The sequence below is a fragment of the Drosophila elegans genome, unplaced genomic scaffold, assembly GCF_018152505.1.
Source record: "Drosophila elegans isolate 14027-0461.03 unplaced genomic scaffold, ASM1815250v1 contig_208, whole genome shotgun sequence".
Taxonomy (NCBI): Eukaryota; Metazoa; Arthropoda; class Insecta; order Diptera; family Drosophilidae; genus Drosophila; species Drosophila elegans.
The window spans coordinates 27,137,299-27,157,772 of NW_024545578.1; the positions used below are offsets into that span (position 1 = coordinate 27,137,299).

Genomic DNA, 20,474 nt, shown 5'->3' on the forward strand with positions numbered 1-20,474 from the left:
TCGCCGACGTCTGTCAGTGTAGGCGCTGTTTTTGCGAGTATGCGTGCTTGCATCGGTTGTACTCTGCAGCGGACTACATGCTGCTAGTAGTGGCAATCCCTCTTTGATGGTTTGCTGCGCCGGCCTCCTTTAGGCCTGTTATTTTCACCCAGAAATGGTATGATCCGCAGGTACTTCCGAAAGGCTGTTGCACAAGTCTGTTACCTTCTAGGTTAGGGCTCCACGTGTCGGTAAGCGTTTCTCCAAGTTTCGGCCAGGTATCACTTGTGCTCCGCTCGTAGTTCCGTATGCGGCGTTTACGAAGATGCGGTTGCAAGCGCCCAAACCTGCAGCAGCCTTAGCTGGGCTCTGCTGGTATGGGGGTTATGTTGTCACTTGTTGGTGTGTGTGGGCTGCAGCAACGCACAGATTTCCCAGTTTCGTAGCAAAATATCGGCCGGCCAGGCACGGTGATGTACAAATATGTAATTCGTTATAAAGATGTAAGCGCAAAAGCGCCCGCGACGAGCGCGTGTGCTTTCTGACCGGCCTCCGATGAACGTGCTCTACATACATACATAGACACATTGTGAGGTTCACTCGCACATTTCAATTAGCACAAATAATTACCCTTGCAGTTTGAACGACTTTGTTTTAACAATAGGCTCTGTTCTTCTTGTAAGAGCGCGTGGTCTACATCCTCTCTGGCTTTTGGGGTACAGTTTATGCACGTGCCGATATTGAAAGTTGAAATTAATACTGCTGACCAAATACTGGTGGTTGCTTATGGTTCCCAAAATCAAGTGAGCGACGTCTTCTCTACATTCCTGCCTGGGCTTATCCGAATTGACATGCGGGCTACGTTTTTGTTAATTGTTATTACCCCGAACCCTACATATGTTTAAAAACTTTGAAGCTATGATAATTTTCAGATTAAATAATCGATAGTTTATATGGCATCTATATAATATCGTTTTCCGATGTCAATAAAATTAAAAACGTTAATTTAAACTATAAAATTATTACGAAGTCTAAAAGAATAAAAAAAAATTACAACATAAAAAAGTTTCATTTAAAAAAAAATGTTTTTGTATATTATTATTTCTATGGGAGCTATTTGATAAAGTTGTCCGATTTTGATGAAATTTAAACCGTAATTCTGAAATATTTAACCAATACTATATGTCGAAGAAGTAAAAATAAATTATAAAACAGCAAAGTTATAATCTTTTTGTATTAATTTTTCCGATTGTTCCAATGGGAGCTATATGCTATAGTTGTCCGATCCGGTTCGTTCCGACTTATATACTATCTGCAATAAAAGACAACTTTTGGGAAAGTTTCATGCAGATTGCTTTAAAACTGAGAGACTAGTTTGCGTAGAAACGAACGGACAGACGGACAGACTAACAGACGAACGGACAGACGGACGGACAGACGGACATGGCTAGATCGACTCTCCTAGTGATACTGATCAAGAATATATATGCTTTATAGGGTCGGAAACGTCTCCTTCACAGCATTGCAAAATTCTGACTGAAATTATAATACCCTCTGCAAGGGTATAAAAATAAGAATCAATTATATGATAACTGAAAACTGTAGATAATCACGAAGACAACATACAGACGACACAGAAGCTTTCCTGGGCAAATTTAACCTGAAAAAAATTTGAAGTCATGTTAGTATATTGTCGATAACAAATAAGTCCACAACTTTCCGCAGCTAAACTTAACACATTTATCACATTTATTACACTAGATAAAGTAAATACCTGTAGCTTCAAAATCCATTAAAACAACTTTAAGTTATGAACTTGAACAATAGCCAAACCAATTTAAAATGCTCTTTTGCTTCGCAATAATTCAGCAAAGAACCGCTGTGCTTCGGAAATTAAAGTGTATTCATGATTTTAATTCTGTTGTTGGAAGGTACCGTTAGATTTCCAGCAAAGTCAAATTGTGTACATGGAATCGACTAATTTGATGATCGTGTTTATTGATTTATGGCCCCTTGGCGGAACCACTGCTCATTGCCCCCACAATCCTATTTAAAATCTCATCTATAGTAGATAGGTTGGTATTCTGCTTTAGAAATTAAAAAAAAATGTTTTTGCCTACTTTGAATGTTTAGAGTTTTGAAAATATGATCTTTTAAAAATTTTTCAAAATTTGAACTATTTCTGGAGATACAGCCGATTTTGTGATGTGGCGCCCGAGTCATTATAAATAGATAAGGCTTTACCTAAGACATCTGTGACCATATTATATTGTTTTGATAGGCTAAGCCATGTAACTGATTGTAGTCAAGATTAGACCGAAGTAAAAACCTTTTGACCCATGAACATGTCTCTAAACCCCAAGTTGTACTCAATAAAATCAGTACGAAAAGAACTCTTGACATTTTCACTTATCGGCAGCCCAATTGGTATTTTACTTATTTCGGTGACTATTGCCACTGGTTTTGAAGTTGCGGCACGCAACAAAAAAATTATTTCAGCATTCTGAATTTATTTGAATTTGTTCATTTGGTGACCCCCGACTTTGAACCGCCAAATTTGTTTGAATTGGAACTCCATTTACAGCTAGAAAGCTGAAATAAAGAAGAATACCTTCTTAAAAGATTGATCTTTTCAACAAACTAATAATAAAATTTTAACGATTTTTAATAGATATAGCTAATCAAATCCAAAGTCCGAAAATATTTCTAATTTTTGGATATCTTATTTCTAGAAAAAAAATGCTAAACGGATTCAATTAATTTTAACACATAATTTAGGAATAAGATACAAACAAATCAAAAAAAATTCAAACCATTAAAAAATATAAACTGGTTTAAGACTCATCAGCTTTTAAAAATGCTATCTTTTGGCGCTCTAGCTGCCGATATTACTAAAATAATCGTTCCAATAAAAATTTATATTTATTTTTTGTTTCTTCTTTGCATCTGCAGCATCAAAACTTTAAAAAGCAATTATTTATTTTTTAAATATTTAAAATGCCTTATGACACATTATTATATGTTTTGAGTATGTATTTTATGAGTATGTGAAGATGCAGCATACTATTGGGCTTCAGTGGACTGCATAAAACATTCAAAACTGGCCCTCTTTCAAATCAAGCTCATATTTAAAACTAAGGCAAAACCGCGCGTAATTAGCGGGTGATTTTGGTAGCAAATTAATCAAATAACTTATTTTAAAGTAATTCTAAAGCAAATTATCCCATTACGAAAAAAAGAATGATATTTTAAAATTTTTTTTTCGATATTTTTTGAATAAGTAAGAAATCTAGCTAAGTTTAATTACTTCACATTTTAATCAATTTCAATGAAATTGTTGTTGGTTTTAGCGACCTTGTATTTTTGTATACTTAAGTCAAAGTGGAAAACTCGAGGTCACAGTTGACTATAAATCTTTATAGAACAACTTTTTTGATAAAATTTACCACACGAACACTCCCTAGGGAGTGATGCCCGGACTCAGATAGGACTAGCGCTAGTTTTGTCTGCACGTCACAGCAGTCTCATAAGCTAACTCTGGGTACAGCAGCTGAAAAGCGACAACTTATCTTAGGCTCACATCAGAAATCACAAATCAGAAATGCAGTTGCAATCAGCGATGACTTCCCAAGAAATTCGATCAGCTAATTCTTCATCTCCTTTCACTAGATTTTTTTATTTTTTACTCAATTTTGAGTGAAATTTAATCTTTAAAAATATGCAAAAGAATCCATTCAGTGAAAAGTTGGCATACATTTCCTTAAAGTATATTAAAAAGGACCCCATATAATATTTTCCCAAAAAAAAAAAACGGACTTTAGGCCAAAACTCGGGCCTGCTAGTCCAGTGTGCAGTGAAGCATCAATACCATGTAAAGTTATATGTCAAAAAGCTCCCCTACCATGACGAACGCAGGATCAGTAGATGCAAAATTGAAACAGTTCAAAGCAGATGCAGCCACTACAACCAACGATAAACGAGCTGCTGCCCAGAAACGTTACGATGCCAGGCATTTATATAATTTAGCTGCAATCGCTTTGCAGTTTCCTCTAATGAAACTCACTTCGAGCAGAAGTCGAGTAGAGCGCGGATCATCGGTGCTGGATGGATAACTGGGTAATACCCTTGTACCAGCCGACATAATGGCCGCATGTGTGGTTGTGTATTCAAGCGTCTGCACTGCTTAACAAATTTTCGAAGCTTGTGATTGTGTGGGCTTCTGCGCGCTTAGAGGATTCGCACCTCCAGTTCGCTAGCCTCCAAAATGTCGAAGCCTGCGATTGAGAATATTGCAAAAATCACCCCACATTGCCTATTTCTCGTAGTCCTGCTTTTCTTCGAAGTCGACCTTTGATAGAAGAATGTGGATCATGAGAGAGTTCTTGGTTTTCTAAGCACTCCCAATGGAAAGAAATTATCCTCGAATTGCGGATACATTGTCAATTGTGAATTTTTAATATAATGGTGTTCCCATGTATTTCCAAAATTTCATATTCGACGAAACAAGAATAACAGCCTTCCTTTAATTGTACTTTTATACCAAATTCGATTAATAAATATTAGTCAATACCCGTAGCAACCTGTACACCGGTGTACTTGGAAATGTGCAAACACGCGCAAGCAAAAGAAATGAGAAAATATGTGTATGTGTGTATATGTAGCAAGGGTAACAAACGTTTAAACTTGTATCTATACTTGTGGTTTCGCCAAAGTGTGTGAAAAGTTGATAACAGGAAGGTAAGGGGTAGATCACCTGCACGTGTCTAAGTTACGTTAGAGATGTAGCATGGGATGCGTCCGCACATTAATGTTTGCTTTGTAAATTTTAAGATCATTTACCAAGTTCGTCGATCTCAGAAGATGCTACACAGCTTCCAGCAATACGCGAGAAACAAATAATTGGATGAATGGGAGCTTATCTCTTTTTTTCTTTGGACGCGAACTTATGCAGGTTTCCCGTCCCGTCACGGTCGCCAAATGTCACGCCCAATGTCTCAGCCAGGCGAGCAGAAGCATCTTACCCAAAGGTAATAATCCAGAGTTGCTTTCGTTTTCTGTTGTTCAGTGAGCTATTGATCTGAACGATCGAGATATCGACATGGATATCATGTTCTCCCGCGACAAAGGTAAATCATTTGTTGTTTGTAAAATCTCAAAGCTTGTATACCAATTAATGTAAAACTGTATCACTATGTGTTCAAAATCGAGGAGTACCTTTACCGTTGTGCCTGATTTGATTTTTTGGTTGTTACTTTTTTTTCCATCCATTCCAATCCAGTACTATCTCTATCTATTCCTGCCTAATAGAGGAGTTAATTGTTGTTGCTATCCTTTGCTCTTTCTGCAATGAGCTTTATGACCTTTGTTTGCTATGCTTGCTCATTGGTCCGATAAAGCCTGAAAGGGGCTTTCTGTTCATTATAAAACTGGTGGTGGTGTTATCGACTGGGAAGCATAGTGTTCATATTAATACATGCGAAAAAGGCCCACGCTAAAATTGCGATAAGCACATCGTGTATGAAAAACAGACTATCTCTATTAGGCGGCACACAAAATTAGTGTTATTGAAAATCGCAGCTACCGCAAATATACGGAACTGCTTCCGGCAGTGGAGTCGCAGCTATCGTGGTCGGATTCATCTTTTATTGAAATATCTATAAATATATATGTCTACGATTTTGGTTCTCTGACTATAATACTTCCAAAGCTTAAAAAGCTTTTCATAAAAAGTCTTTTACTGGCAGTAAAAGACGTCTTCATTATCCAACAACTATCGCTAGACCAATGGAGTGGTTTGTTTATCATTTAAGTGGGAAAACAGTCTTAGCACTTATCTTCAAAGACAATATGTGAGCGCTCGCAGAAGGTCATCTTATATATGTAAATGTGTTAGGCCCAAGTGGCTGGTGTGTTTAAAGATATGCGCACAGTTTTCTAGGTAGCTCATAGTCCTACATATACCTGTATTCGTAATCAGTTTTAAACATTCTGTCAATTGATAAATGAGGTACAAAATTTAATAATATTCAAACATTAAATTACAGAATTATATGTCAATTAACTTAAAAAATGATTTATTAATTATTTTATTTTTGAACCATTAATATTTTCATTTACGTATTGTATAAAAATTTAAAACTATAGTGATTAAAATATTTATTATTAAAGAGGTGTGACCAAATACGTGATAAAAATTTAATTCCTTTAATTCTGTATGTCTTTCTATACTATTGTTACTCACGAAAAAAAAACTAATTTTTTAAATTTTTATTTAAAGAAAGTACTTTTTGGAAGGTTTTAAAAATTTTTGCACATAATAAGGTAAGCTTTCAACTTCATTTTAATATTTTTGTTTTGCCAAAATATTGAGAAATAACGGAACTAGGCACTGTGCGCCGAGGGTCCACAAAAATATGTAATCCTGCTGCTGACATAAATCCGGTCGAAAGAGTGTCTAAAATCGAAAAGTTCAAAATGATAATGATAAAACATGTCAAACTTAAACAATAGGACGTTGGCTCGAGCCAAACAATTGTTTTTTGAGGTCCAAAAAAGACCTTTTAACTTCAGCATATTGTGTCCAATATTTACTTAATCCAAAAATTCGTAGGTCATTGTAGAAAGGACCCACTTATAGTTTTAAGATTCAGGTTCAGCGTTGTTTGCCTGCAAGCTGTCGACAGCCTGCATTTTGTATGGGGCTAACTCAAGCCCTTTTCTGTCCATCCATGTCTGAATGACGTCAATGGTTTAGTCGCACACCTCCTCGTCCAGGCGGTGCTAATTTACACCACGACTACTGCGATGTCATAAGCGAAACCAATTGCTTCGGTCCTGGCTGGCAGCGCCAGTTGAAAGACTTCGTCGTACATGGCGTTCCAAAGAAGGGGTGCTAGAACGGACCTTTGCGGGTGATTCTGATTTCAAAGTGCAGGAGCCTGTCACTGAAGTAGCAGCACCATCTGGCTGAGTTAAAGGCATTCCTTATGTCCAGCGTTGCTATCATGCAATACGCCTTGGCACATCCCGTCCATCCCGTGCGTGCCAAGTCGATTCTGCTATCTGCACCTGAAGCATCTGAAGCCGAACTGGGTCTAAGTATGCCGCCTGCCGCCGCTATGACCTTCTACAGTCTTGATGTACTCGAGGACCTTGCCGGAGCCATCTAAAAGGCATATAGGCCCATATGACGATGGGTCATCTAGAGACTTTCCAGGCTTCGGTAGAAGGACCAGCCTCTGGACTTTCCATCTCGCTGGTCATGTGCCTTTACTCAGGCAACTACCAAAACCCTGGCGAATAGTTCAGGGTGGAGTGTATGTCCTTGTTCGGGACACAGTCTGGCCTTGTCGGCTTATTTTGCAAAAATTCATTTATGTTGTTGGAACTTCAGTTTTTGCAATTTATTCAAACTTTGTCGAGCTATACCTTGTAGATAAAAGTTGAAGATAAAATTAAAATTTGCATGAAAACAGGAGAAAAACGTTATTTACACTTAAAACAAAATGGTACCGTAAAAAAATTTTTTGAATGGCAAAACAAGGTTTGATCTCGGGGGGATTTTTTGATTTAAATTTGTAAACCATTTGAAGTCCGAAGTGCTGTTTCTTTTGTTTGCTAAAAAAGCTTTTTAAATTAAAGAACAATGGGCTAGATGTTTTTTCAATGAAGAAAGTTTAAGCCAAGTTCGAAAATCACTTTTATAGTTTCGATGTACCTGTTAAAATAGACTTTACAAAAAGGCATTTAAGATTTTTGTCCGGCGTGGAGCAAAAACATGATTTTTTCATTTAAAATATAAATAATATTGGTTTTTTGAAAGCACAGTTAAATGTTTTTGTATCTTTCTCATTCCGTAATAAATTGACGAGACCCTTATAAAATTTGTTTACGTATTATTTTTATCTTAACTCACATTTTGTACTCAAACACTTATATTTTTTAACTTTTAAATAGAAATTAGTGGAATTTGGCTTAAATCTGTAAAGTAGTTATTGTATGTTATTTGAATTCTCGTATATGCGAGGCCTGAAATCGGTTATATAGTAAATAATTTTCTAATTTTTAGATTTTGTTTTAACTTGTTAAACACGCACTTGCATTTTGAATACAAATTTTAAACATTACGTACCTGATTCAAAATGATGCATACTATTTTTATTCTTCTTTAAGGTTGACTTGAGGCACATGGATGAACAGCAGGGCAGCAACGTGGTCGACGTTGGTGTGGACCTGTCGGAATTTTACATGTCTGTTGAATGGGATATTCTCGAAGTGCCAGCAGTAAGGTAAATAAATTAGTTGATAGCTCTGAAGTGGCGGTAACCCTTACCGAGCTCTAGAGTGTATAAAAAAGCGGTTCTTTGGCCTTATTTGTGTATAAAACAAAGAAAACTTAAGGAAATAACAAGTAAAGTAACAAAAATGTCCGTTTCTTAGTATCAGAGACAACTGCGAAAATGATAAACTGTTTTGTTTTAGAACCTTAAAGACTTCTACCCCCTTCTAGTCTACAAGCCTGAATTTTGAGTATTTTTTTCTTAGATAAGAAAGAAATGAAAAACATTTTTAACATACAATTTTTTCTATGGTTTTTATTAACAATTTTTAATTATACAAAAAAAATATTAAAAAAACCCAATATTCGGCGAGATTTAGGCCTGTGGAGTGGGACGTCAACTTGAAAACAAAAATTTTTTTTAACCAACTTATTTGACCTCTTCGAATATTTTAAAAATACTTGTAGCGCTTGGTGCAGCTGCAGATGGTCCAACGCCATTTAGATTCAACGTAAGAATCGGTGGCACCATCTATAGCTCGCTGAGAAGAATCGGTGGCCTGGCAGGGTTAGATTATTCGGGGTAGCAGGGCGAATTGTCAGACTTTCCCAGAGTGAGAGAATTTCTCCTATTATCCACCAACAGCAGCAACAGGTATCACGGCAAAGGAGCCCAAAAGGAAGATCCCAGTGGGACTATGGTCAGGTCCAGGGGTGAGTGAGAAGCGAATGAGGTCTGTTAGATTTTCTAAGAGGGCTCATTTTATTGCATATGAGTTGGCCAAAAGGTGTCGCCCCAAGTCCCAAGAAGCAACAATATTAATCGGCGAAGCCAAGCGCAACCCGTAAAATCGGCGAAGGCAGGCAACAGATTTTTTGTTGCGTAGGGAAAACAAACCTCGGAAACACAACTCAGAAGCATCACTGACCCGAAAAGCCCCTCCGCAAAATTCACTAAATTTTATTAGCCTGTCCCTAACCTGGACGTGAGTAGAAAAGGTCGGCGGTAGTTTCCCGCACTTTTCTCCGGTCTGGTAAGCGTTCGTATTCCGTAGAGAAAACAAACCTCGGAAACGCAACACGAAAACGTGCCCGACCTGGAGAAGCACGTGGGTAGCTTTGGTGTCCGCGTTGCGTAGAGAGAACAAACCTCGGAAAAGCAATACGGCAGCCTGGCCAACCCCAAAAAGCACTCCGCGAAGTTCACTAAATTTTATTACCAGCACTTGGGGTTTTAATTTCACAAATTTATCTTCCTTTTATTCATTCTTTTATTCTCCCTAACCTTCGCACTCCCCGAGCGTTCACGTTGACGCGAAATTTAACGCCGTCTATGGGGCGAAGATATCGCACGCGCCGGCGATCCTGGGCCTGGATGGATGTGACTAGAGCGGGGGGCAGACGGCCATCCGGGGTGTCCATCTGTTGAATGTGGTTGTCTCTGAAAGGTGCCCAAATAGTTAGCCTAGTAATACGTTACCTAGCTTGCCTAGTAAGTCGGATGCGCATCGCATCGAAGAGGGCACCTGCCAACCTAGGCGCCCAACCTTGTACTAGGTAGGCCGGAATAGCCTAATAGGACTAAACCCCGTGCTATCTAAGATGGTGGTGTTGATGGCGAGGGAGATCTCGGGCAGTAGCTGGTCCCATGTCCGATGACCCTGATTCACATATTGTGCTATCATTGTCTTGATAGTACGGTTGGCGCGCTCCGTCGGATTTTATTGGGGTAGTACGAAACGGGGTAGTCCAGTTGAATACCGTTGTTCCGGCAGAACGCCCGGAAGCTTCGGCTGGTGAATTGCGTGCCGTTGTCGCAAATCAACCTCCTGGGGCTCCAAAGCGGGAGAGGATTCTTTCTCGGAATTCGAACTCCAGTTGGGCGGCAGTGGCCTTCTTCAATGGGATGAGTTCTACCCACTTGGAGAATATATCGATGAAAACCAGGAGCATGGTGTTTCCCCGCCGGGTCCGGGGAAGGGGTCCAACAAAGTCGGCTCCGACGAGCGCGAACGGCTCCGTAGGTTGTTGAGTGAGCATCTTGCCGGCTGGTTTACGCTGACTAACCTTGTACTGTTGGTATGTCAGACGGCTACCGTACCACGTCCCGATGAAGTCCAGGCCAGAAGTAACGCTGGGCGATCCTCCTGAGCGTCCCAGGTGCCCAGGTGCCCGGCGGAGGGATGGTCGTGGCATTCTCTTAGTACGCGTTAACGCTGTTCTCGGGGTACGCACAGCTTCCAAGGGTTGCCTACCCTGACGCCTGTGGGATTCCCTATGTGTCTATAGAGCTGTCCATTATCCAGGGAGTAGTCCGGAAATTTCTCGGGACGTCTTTGGACCTGCTCCTTCATCTTTCGTACCCATTTGCAGTGGCACTTAAGTTCCGCGAGTAACTGCAGTCTTCCAAGGGGTTGCTGAGAGAGGGCGTCGGCGACCACGTTGTATCTACCCTTCCGGTAAAGTACGTCGAACTGGCACTGTTGGAGTTCCAATGCCCACCGGACTATTTTGTCGGGGTCTGTCCTGATGCCTTCCTCGCTGATCAGAACTTGCACTTACCCCGATTTAAGCGTAGATTCGCTTCTCGAAGGCGCCGGAGGCTTCTCACGTTGCCCCGATGACGACGATGTCGTCTAAATAAGCGAAGGCGTGGGGCTCCATATCAGGCCCGATGACGCTGTCCAGGGCTCGTTGAAAAGTCCCTGGGGCGGAGTGAATTCCAAACGGCATGGCTTTCCAGTGGAAGAGTCCACGTCCGGGGACAGTGCATGCGGTGCATTCTCGACTGGCTTCCGCCATGGAAATCTGCCAATACCCGTTTTTAAGGTCCAACGTGGAGATGAACCGGGCGTTCCGTAGACGTTCCAGGATATGGTTGATGCGCGGAAGCGGGTACGCGTCGGGTATGTAGTGTGCGATGAGTTGACGATAGTCAACGCACATCCGCATGTCCCCTGTCTTGTTTCGGACCAGCACCAGCGGTGCGCTGTGCGGACTTCGAGAGGGTTCGGTTCGTCCGTCCTGCAGCAGTTCGTCCACCTGCTCGTTGATGATACGCTGCATGGCCGGGTTCTTGGGATAATACCGCTTTTTCAGCGGTTTATCTTCCCGAAGGGTGATGGTGTGCTCGGCATTATCCGTTGTTCCTTGCAGATGGTTGAAGTGACTAAGCTCCTCTTGAAGGGACCGGAGAGTTACTGCGTCAAAAGGTTCTTCCCCGATCCCGGCGAGGATTCCGCGACTGTGGCCAGGTGTCCGAGAGGGCAAGGCTTCCGGAACGGATTGCGCCTCTGAGCGTCTTCTGTATCGGTTGGGCGGGTAGCTGGTACTTCCCGATTCCCTGCGGGCTTCCCGGGGAAGATTGTGGCGTAACCGGATTGTCGGGGGACCCGCGACATACTTCCGAAACGGGTTCCTTTTCTTGGCCACGGCGGCATCCGGTAGTAGCTGGAGGCTGTACTTGCCTTCCTGGATGGTGACATCGGCGAGTGCTCCGATGGAACTGGGGCCGGGAAGGATATGGGACCCGTTGTGACCTCCTCGTTGGTCCTTGCTGTCCGCTGGGTAGGAACCAGTGGGTCCGAAAGGTGGGCGATCGCCGCTGTGGTCGCCGCACGGGTGGCTGGGCCTGGTTCGGCTCTTCGTGTGGCAGGCGGGGCCAGCTAGCACAGCTAGGCACACTTGACCGCAGATAAGGGTGGCCCGGATGCCGCAGAGGAAGTCAATCCCGAGGATCACCTCGTTGGCAGGACCAGGAGGGTCATGCGGACATGTTGTTGGTCTAGGCGCCTTGTTGACTTCCTTCGCGGATCGGTACGACAGGGATATTTGGGTGCGAACTTCTTTGATGTTTCGACCCAAATCGAGTCGGTTGGCGACTGCTTCGCTGACAAAGCTTCTGGAGGCCACCCTGTCGATTGTTGCCGAGAAGAGTTGAACCTCGATGGAAACCGTGGCAACGATTCGGCCTCCCGTCAAGCGGGGCGGTGGATTTAATGATGAGGAAGCGCTGGGTGGGTCGCCGCCTGCTCCCTGTGTGTGCGAGGACCCCGGCTGTTACCCGCCTGGCGGCAGCAGTCAATGGTACGGGCACCACGTTGCCCGCAGTTCCAGCAGTATAGGACTGGTGGGTTCTGATGGGTTCCCGGACGAAGTGTCCCACCTCTCCGCAGCGACTACAGGCTCGGGCCACGTCGACGGGTGTTTCCGCCTCCTGGGAGATCATTCGACTTGATATATTTAGCTGGATTCGGTGTGCCGAAAGGCGTCGTCGCTGGTCGTACGGGCTCACGTCGGCGAGGGCCGGGCGGAGGGCTGCTCCTCGTAGTATATCTACCACTGGCGGGTGGAACTAGTGCTGCTTGCCTTATTTGGTCTCGGTCCCGAGCAATTTCGAAAGCGGTGGCTAGTTGCGTCAACCCTTCCAGCGAGGAGAATTCATGTCGTTGATACTCCGGCAGCAAGTTCTCGTAGATCCTTTTGAGCTCCTGGTCGTACGAGTAGTTCGCCCGTTGCATCATCAGGCGTAGTTCTACCACATAGAACTTGAAAGGCTCGCCGCCTTGCTGGTGGCGGGCCCAGATCGCATCCTCCAGGCGCTGATAATACCGTGAAGAGAGGAAAAACTCCAAGAACTCCCGCTTGAAAATTTCCCAGGGCACGGCGTGCATCGGCGCGGTCCGATAGCAAGCGAGCGATGGCCCGTGGGATGTCACTGTTCCGTGCGCTGTATGCTGTAGCGCCTTCCTCGACTCGTTCCATGAAGTGCAGGGGGTCGGCTTGTCCATCGCAAGGACGCGCCATCCCCGAAGCTTTTCGGCGAACGCGGCTGCTGACATATGCTGAGGTGGCGATCTGGCCGCGGGGATGGTGCCTTGGACTCCGCGTCCTGGGCTCGTGTGACGATGTTCTCGCGACGGTCCGAAGAGAAGGGTGCCCCCTGCGCCGGGCATCGGTAAGGTGGAATGGTTGGTCACTACATTTGGTGTAGGAGCCTCCGGGTAGATGGTTTCCAATGCGGTGAAGCGTTCCCGGAGCGCAGGGCTGTGGTTTGACCCTCCGATAAACGATGCAGTTCGTCCACCTGGCCGTGGGTGTTCAAACCGAACTCCTTGAGTAGAGCTTGGAGATCGGCCTTTCGCCGGTAGGAAATCCACCTGACCCCCATGACTCTTTACAGCACGCTTTGGGCTTAACTTATCGATACTGTCGGCATTCGACCCGACTGATCAGCTGACCAATCTTGCTGATCAACACTGGCAACCTCGCGCGCTTATATTTGAAACTAGGATAACTTAGGTTTTAGGCTTTAATCTATATTTGAAAACTTAACATATAATGAGACCTTCAATGGCTAGAATATAATAATGCCTTCAATGGCTGGAACATAGTAATGCCTTCAATGGCTTAGATACTGGGTTTCAAGTGGGGAAGATGTGAGGCGCCTTAAGCGTCCTCGCAATTCCAATATTTATTTATTTATTCACCCCCGATTTTAATGTGTATTTTTAAGAGTATTATTTCGTCTTAGTTTTAATATATATTTTTATGTTTTATGCACCTATTTTTTTGCCGTAACTAGCATGAAGCCTATGTAGGCCTAAAAAGGGGTCATCAACAATTAAGAAAATTAAAGGGGTATGATGGCCTCCTCAGTAATCGGATGTGAACTGAGACTTTATTTGGGCTAAAAGAAACCGATGTCCCTCTCCCCGATTTTAGTAAGAGTTCTCTACTTCCGGTTTAAGTAGGCTTGTCTTTCACGCGAACATAAGTATTAGGATCATAAAAGCATCTATGGAATCTGCTGCAAGACCTCCACCTCCTCATTGCCGACAAGCAGCAGCCGGACCAAGGCTCGGGTGCGCTCAGATCCATATATTACCATCTTGCCTGAACTCGGAATTATTCGTGATTCGTTGCAGTTATAAATAATTCAGTTAATAATTATTAATAATTCTTTGGCGCCCAACGTTTCGGCCACATTTAAAATGTGCTCACAAACTCATACATCATTTCTTTTCTCTATCTAGGGTGTCAGCAACTCGGCAGTGTGCTAAACCAGAGTGTTGGATAGTAACACAGCTGCTGGCGTTCACTTTCAAAACAAAAATTCTCTCAGTTCCGCTGCACTTCCGATTTGACGATTTGGAAGAACGACTAACCTAATTATCAGTAGTAGGTCAGTAGGCCACGTTTAACGGAAGCAGCAGTGGAGCATTAGCTTTCCTATACACTATTTTCCAGGGTAGACCCCAAAGTACGGCATATCAGTACGCTTAGGATAAGCAGGCTAACAATCATTTTAGTAATGATTTGTCTGACCACGTATGATTTATTGTAGTAAAGGGTTAAGTCTTTGTGAGCTAAATCATAATCTTTTATCAAGCATCTGCATAGGATTTATTGTAACAACCTTTCACATGGAAGTTGCAAGCCACAGATGATGGCAAAAGTGAAATGCTTTATTCTTAGCAAAGAAGAGCGCAGGCAGAAGTCGCTTGGACATCAGTCGTCGCTTATCTCTTAAGAGCGGTAACTGACCACGGCGGACCACCCGCGCAGCAGCGCAGTTTGTAGTTGTTTAGCGTGATTTTTTTGCTGTCTTTGTTTTCTTTGGTTTCTTTTATATTGCCAAATTTTGGATCAGTTCAAGGCCAGAACTTATACACAGGGGAATAAGCTATGTCTGTCGGCAAAATGATATGATATTTTTTTTGTTTGCTGCAAATTAAATGTGGCCATAAATGCTTGTCGAATCTGCAAAGAGACTCCTCACGATACCAGACAGCTTAAACGGAAAACACGCCTGCGGGTCCAGGGTTATCAAGCTTAGAAGTAGCGGAGCACTTAGCTATATCTCAGCACGCTATAGGAACATCAAGTCACAGCCATGCAAAATGAGCTGCTTACACAGTTATCAGAAAAGATGGCCCAGCTGATTCAAGTCAACTTAGCGGCTCATATGCCGCCACCACCCAACGTCCCTCCCGCAATAAATGAGAGGCGGTTATCAGAGTCGGTAAACTTTCAGGTTGGAAGCCCAACAAGCGGTACACGGTTCAGGCCTAGCAACAACGAGGACCGAAGTCAACGAGCTTGCCCAAAGGTCAGATAAAGTTTGCCAAATTGTTAACAGTTGGAAGCTAAGGTTTAGTGGCAGCATAGAGTATAGCCAATTTTATATACAGAGTACAGACACTCACAGATTCGAACTATTTGTGTGGTAACGCGAGTATCTTGTTAGGGGAAAGGTCAGGGATTTCAATTGGAGGTTTTATAAATCGGTCAAAGTGGTCAACTGGAATGGACTCTGCTGCGCTTTACGGAAGCAATTCCGGGACACGAGCAGCAATGTGGATATTAGAGAAGCGATCAGAGATAGGAAACAAAAAGATAAAGAAGATTTCGATATATTTAACGACGGTTTCGTTCAGCTTATGACCAATTTAGAGTATCCAATGCCAGAACGCGATAATGTAGATACCTTGAGTATGAATTTAAGACCAGAAATTCGTCATGAGCTATTATGTCAGAGTCAGCACAGTAGAAAGCGAAATTTGTCGGCGTAGAAAAAGGTTTTTAGAGAACTAAAAGCGAAATTATAGCTACCAAAAGACGGTTCCCAATCGGATGATGCTACCGAATTTTCAGACGTCGAAGTCGACGGTGAAATAGGTAACACGGCTCTAATTTGCTTGAACTGCCGCCAAGAGGGCCATAGGTACTACGACTGCGAGGGAAAACGCAAAATCTTTTGTTTTGGGTGTTGTCGGCCAAATTCATATAAACCTTCCTGCATAAAATGCAAAAATAAACGCCAGGATGAACACACAGCCTCGTCAGCCGTTGTGTTAACAGCCCCAGAAGTCGACGAATCCATAGACGAACCAGTAGAAAAGCTATGTTCAACAGACCTACCAAATTTGTCCGAAAAAAATAACAGTCCGCTTACATTTTGGCCCCAATTATTTAAATCAAATCAGCGTTTGCCAAGTCCGAAACCTACCTGTCCGAAAAAAAGATCAAGAAATTAAAACAGAATTAGAGAGTTTTGGAGTGCGGCTAAAACCATTAACGCCATTCGTTACAAGAGATGCGATAAACGACCTTATGCTGAGGTACGGGTGCTAGATCGAGTGGTATTAGGGCTTCTTGATACAGGAGTACAGCGGATGGAAAGAGACAAGAAATAATAGGCCGTTTAAAAATTCCGGTACATTATAAGAAAATCACTAAGGATTTAAAACTGCATATAATTCCAAGCCTCAGTCAGGATCCTTACTTAGGAATATATTTTTGGCAGGCTTTCGATCTTTTGCCGGCCAGTATGAATATAGCGGAAAAAGCTCCGGAGTCGCATACTCTTACAACTAGCCAATGGGAAATACTCAAGTCTGTAGTGGCGCTGTTTCCATCATTCGCTATTTCTGGTTTAGGCAAAACCAGCCTTCTCACACGATTGATATTGGAGACGCAAAGCCGGTAATTGAAAAACTGCTATACGAAGAGGTAGATCGGATGCTGAGCTTGGGGGTGATAGAGGAGTCAGATAGTGCCTGTTCATCGCCGGTGGTTTTGGTACAGAAGCCTAAAAAAATTCGTCTCTGCTTAGACAGCCGTAAAGTCAACGCAGTTACCAAAAAGGATGCATATCCGCTCCCGCAAATAGATGGCATTTTGAACCGGCTTCCCAAAGCGATGGTTATCCAGTCTCGACCTTAAAGATGCATACTGGCAGATCCTCCTTGATAAGGCATAGCGAGATAAAACTACTTTCAGCATTCCGGGGAAGCCCCTTTATCGATATAAGGTCATGCCTTTTGGTCTCACGAACGCTTCTCAGACAATGACCAGAATAATGGACAAGGTAATTACAGCCAGTCTAAGGAACGAGGTTTTCGTGTACTTGGACGACCTGCTTATTGTATCTGACAGTTTTGAGACCCATATGAGAGTTCTGAGTTTGGTAGCAAGCTTTGTCAAAACAGCTGGTTTGACCCTAAAGCGAAAAAAGCACGTTCTGCGTGCGAAGCGTTCAATATTTGGGCCATATTGTTGGTAAAAGCGTTATGCGTACTGACCCAGAGAAAATATCAGCCATGAAAGTTTTTCCTCTGCCGCAGTCGCTCTGCGACGTTTTCTTGGAATGGCTGGGTGGTACAGAAAATTCATCAAAAATTTTTCCTCCGTCACAGCCGCTCTTACTGATCTCTTAAAGCCGAGAATAAAATTTGTTATGTCAGAGAATGGAGAAAGAGCTTTCGAGCAGCTGAAGGAAATGTTGTGTTCGGCCCCAGTTTTGCATAGCCCAGATTTTAGTAGACCATTTTTTATACACTGCGATGCAAGCAAGACAGGTGCAAAAACCCGATGAAGGGGAATATCCGATAGCATTTGTTTCAAAAAAATTAAATTCCGCCCAAAAAAGCTGTACGGTAAGTAAACACGATTTGTTTAATTGGAAACTTTGGATTCCGCCCAAATTAGTACCAGAGGTGCTGAAAAAGGCTCATGATGATCCACTGGCTTCCCATGGAGTCATTCATAAAACATTAGAAAGAGTGCGACGGTATTATTTCTGGCCAGGATTAGTAAACGATGTAAAGAGATATATTCAGGCTTGCGATACTTGCAAAGTGACAAAAGCGCCAAATTGTATGCAGCGACCGCTAATGGGTACTTCTCCGGAATCCCAGCGATTCTTTCAGAGGCTATTTGTTGACTTTCTCGGACCATATCCCCGTTCTAGGAGTGGGCATATAGGGATTTTTATAGTCCTGGATCATTTCACGAAGTTTGTGTTTTTTAAAGCAGTGATGAAACTCAAAGCGGATGTGGTGATCTCAGAAAGATTGGGATGAGCAGTTTAGCAGCATTTGTTGTGCATTGCGGTCGGCTGTCCATTCAAGTATTGGCACTTCGCTACTATATGGTTTTCGGACAGCGTTATATATCTTCAGGTTCGACTTTTAAACTAGTGAGGAATTTGCAAATGTTGGAAGATAGGTCAGCGGTGTTTACCCGAAAGGATTCGAGGATATAATTCGTAGCAAGGCCTGCGATGTAATGAGGAAGCTAAATGAAAAGAACTCGCGCCAGAGTAATTTCGTGGCAGGATACAATGCCAAGTTAGCTCCAGATTACTTAAAGGTCAGAGCTAAAAGGAGAGTTGGCCAATCATTACGATCTAGCGGACCTGCAAGGGAAGTATGTTGGCCGGTATCATGTAAGGGATATGAAGCAGTAGTCGAGCTGCCCTCTGCTTTGGTTTATCTGTCTTGGAAGTGTGACCACCAAGACAGATCTTTAGCGGGGGGGTATTTGTAGCGCTTGGTGCAGCTGCAGATGGTCCAACGCCATCTAGATGCAACGTAAGAATCGGTGGCACCATCTAGATCTCGGGTTAGATGAATCTGGGTAACAGGGCGAATTGTCAGAGTTTTCTAGAGTGAGAGAATTGTTCCAATTAGGTGGAGAGATAGGTTGCCGCCTCATTAGCCGGCGTCATTAGCCGCCATTCCTAGTTTGGCATCTAAAGTGATTAGTTGAGTCAAGAAGAGGTGATTAAGATAAAGTCAGAAGGAAAAGTGCTCGATCAGGCGAGGCAACCACCAACAACAGCAACAGGTATCACGGCAAAGGAGCCCAAAAGGAAGATCCCAGTGGGATTACGGCCAGGTCCAGGTGTGAGTGAGAAGCGGTATACAAATGGAGTGAGTGATCTAGTGAGTGAGTGAAGATAAGGAATGTGTGGCGATTTTGGAGTTATTTTTTGGTAGCTTTGAATAACGAATTAGGCTTATAGTAACAAAAAAATAAAAAGTTAAAAAAGAAAAAAAATAAGGACGAGCGTTCCTTTAGCGGTATCGGTAAATGTTTAAATAATTAAGTTCCTCCCAAATATCAGACTACCGTCGCCGAAAGCGCTTTCATCGATGGATGCTTAAAGGAAATTGGTTAGTGATGAGCTCAAGAGAGCAGTATTAACCCAATGTAAATCCCAATATTACTCCTTTGTGAATGTTCCTACGTTGCTTATATTTAATCATTTGAAGCAAATCTCTTAGTAATTCTGTCACAAAACAAAAGAACAAAAATAAATCATACGCTACCGTTCGCTAGGGCCCTTTGAAAAATGTAAATAAAAGCAGAAGAACCAAAGGAATTCTAATGCATTTATATGTTTGTGCGAACGCAACCCAATCGCCGTTTTAAAGTCTTCCTATCCTCATGCACTACGTCCTTCAAATACTCTGCCTTAAGCAACTAATTTGTCAAAGTTGAATTTTATTGTGTCATGATTTTCTGTTAGTTATATTTATCGCACTTTGATATCATTGATATATTTTGAATTTTTATTTATATTTACTGTTATATATGTCATTGCATGTCAAATATTTCAAATTTTTATTTATTTATTCACCCCCGATTTTAATGTGTATTTTTAAGAGTACTATTTCGTCTTAGTTATAATAAATATGAAGCTAGGGCGGCAGAAGACCTCCTCAGTCATCGGAGGTGAACTAAGACTTTATTTGGGCTAAAAGAAACCGATGTCCCTCTCCCCTATTTTAGTATGAGTTCTCTACTTCCGGTTTTAGTAGGCTTGTCTTTCACGCGAACATAAGTATTAGGATCATAAAAGTATCTATGGAATATGCTGCAAGACCACCACCCCCTCATTGCCGACAAGCAGCAGCCGGGCCAAGGCTCGCGTGCGCTAAGTATCATATATCACCTTCTCGCCTGAAATCTAAATTATTTGTGATTCGTTACATACTTGTAGTCAAAATTATAATCAAGTCCCGAGGCAGACACGATAGAGAAAAGACAATTAAAATTACACTGCGAATCATTAAAAAATAAATCATCCAAGATCACTAAACACAACATTTACAACAAGTGTCCTAAAAGCCCGCTCCCCTTAAAAGTAATCGTCGGTAGGGTATGCAGGCACCAACTGCTCGCAAAACATCGACAAGAGCTGATTTAGTTTGAAGTTTTCTCAACCACTGAAGAGCAGTCGATGTTTTAAGTGACACGACTGCGATATACCCTGTTCCCATCTGAGTGAACTGATTTCTATAAATTCGAATTTTACTGCTACCACTGATTTGAATTTGTATTTCTACTTTTGGGGTAGAAATATGAAATGATGTGGTATATGTGTTAGCTTAACTCTGACCGTAGTAAGATCACCCTCTTTTATCTG

The 20,474-nt window shown here is 42.5% G+C and overlaps 1 protein-coding gene across 7 annotated transcripts in view; it reads left to right on the top strand.

The window, feature by feature from the left end:
- The window catches only part of LOC108150545 (acetylcholine receptor subunit alpha-like), a 688,503-nt gene that overhangs the window by 380,956 nt on the left and 287,073 nt on the right, over positions 1–20,474 (top strand). For all 7 annotated transcript variants that reach the window (XR_005977287.1, XM_041708510.1, XM_041708509.1 and 4 more), the window contains one exon: positions 8,152–8,267. Coding sequence is in view for 6 of the 7 variants with exons in the window: in XM_041708510.1 (XP_041564444.1) it covers positions 8,152–8,267 (116 nt within the window). In the remaining variant the exon portion in view is untranslated. The remainder of the gene's footprint in view (positions 1–8,151; positions 8,268–20,474) is intronic.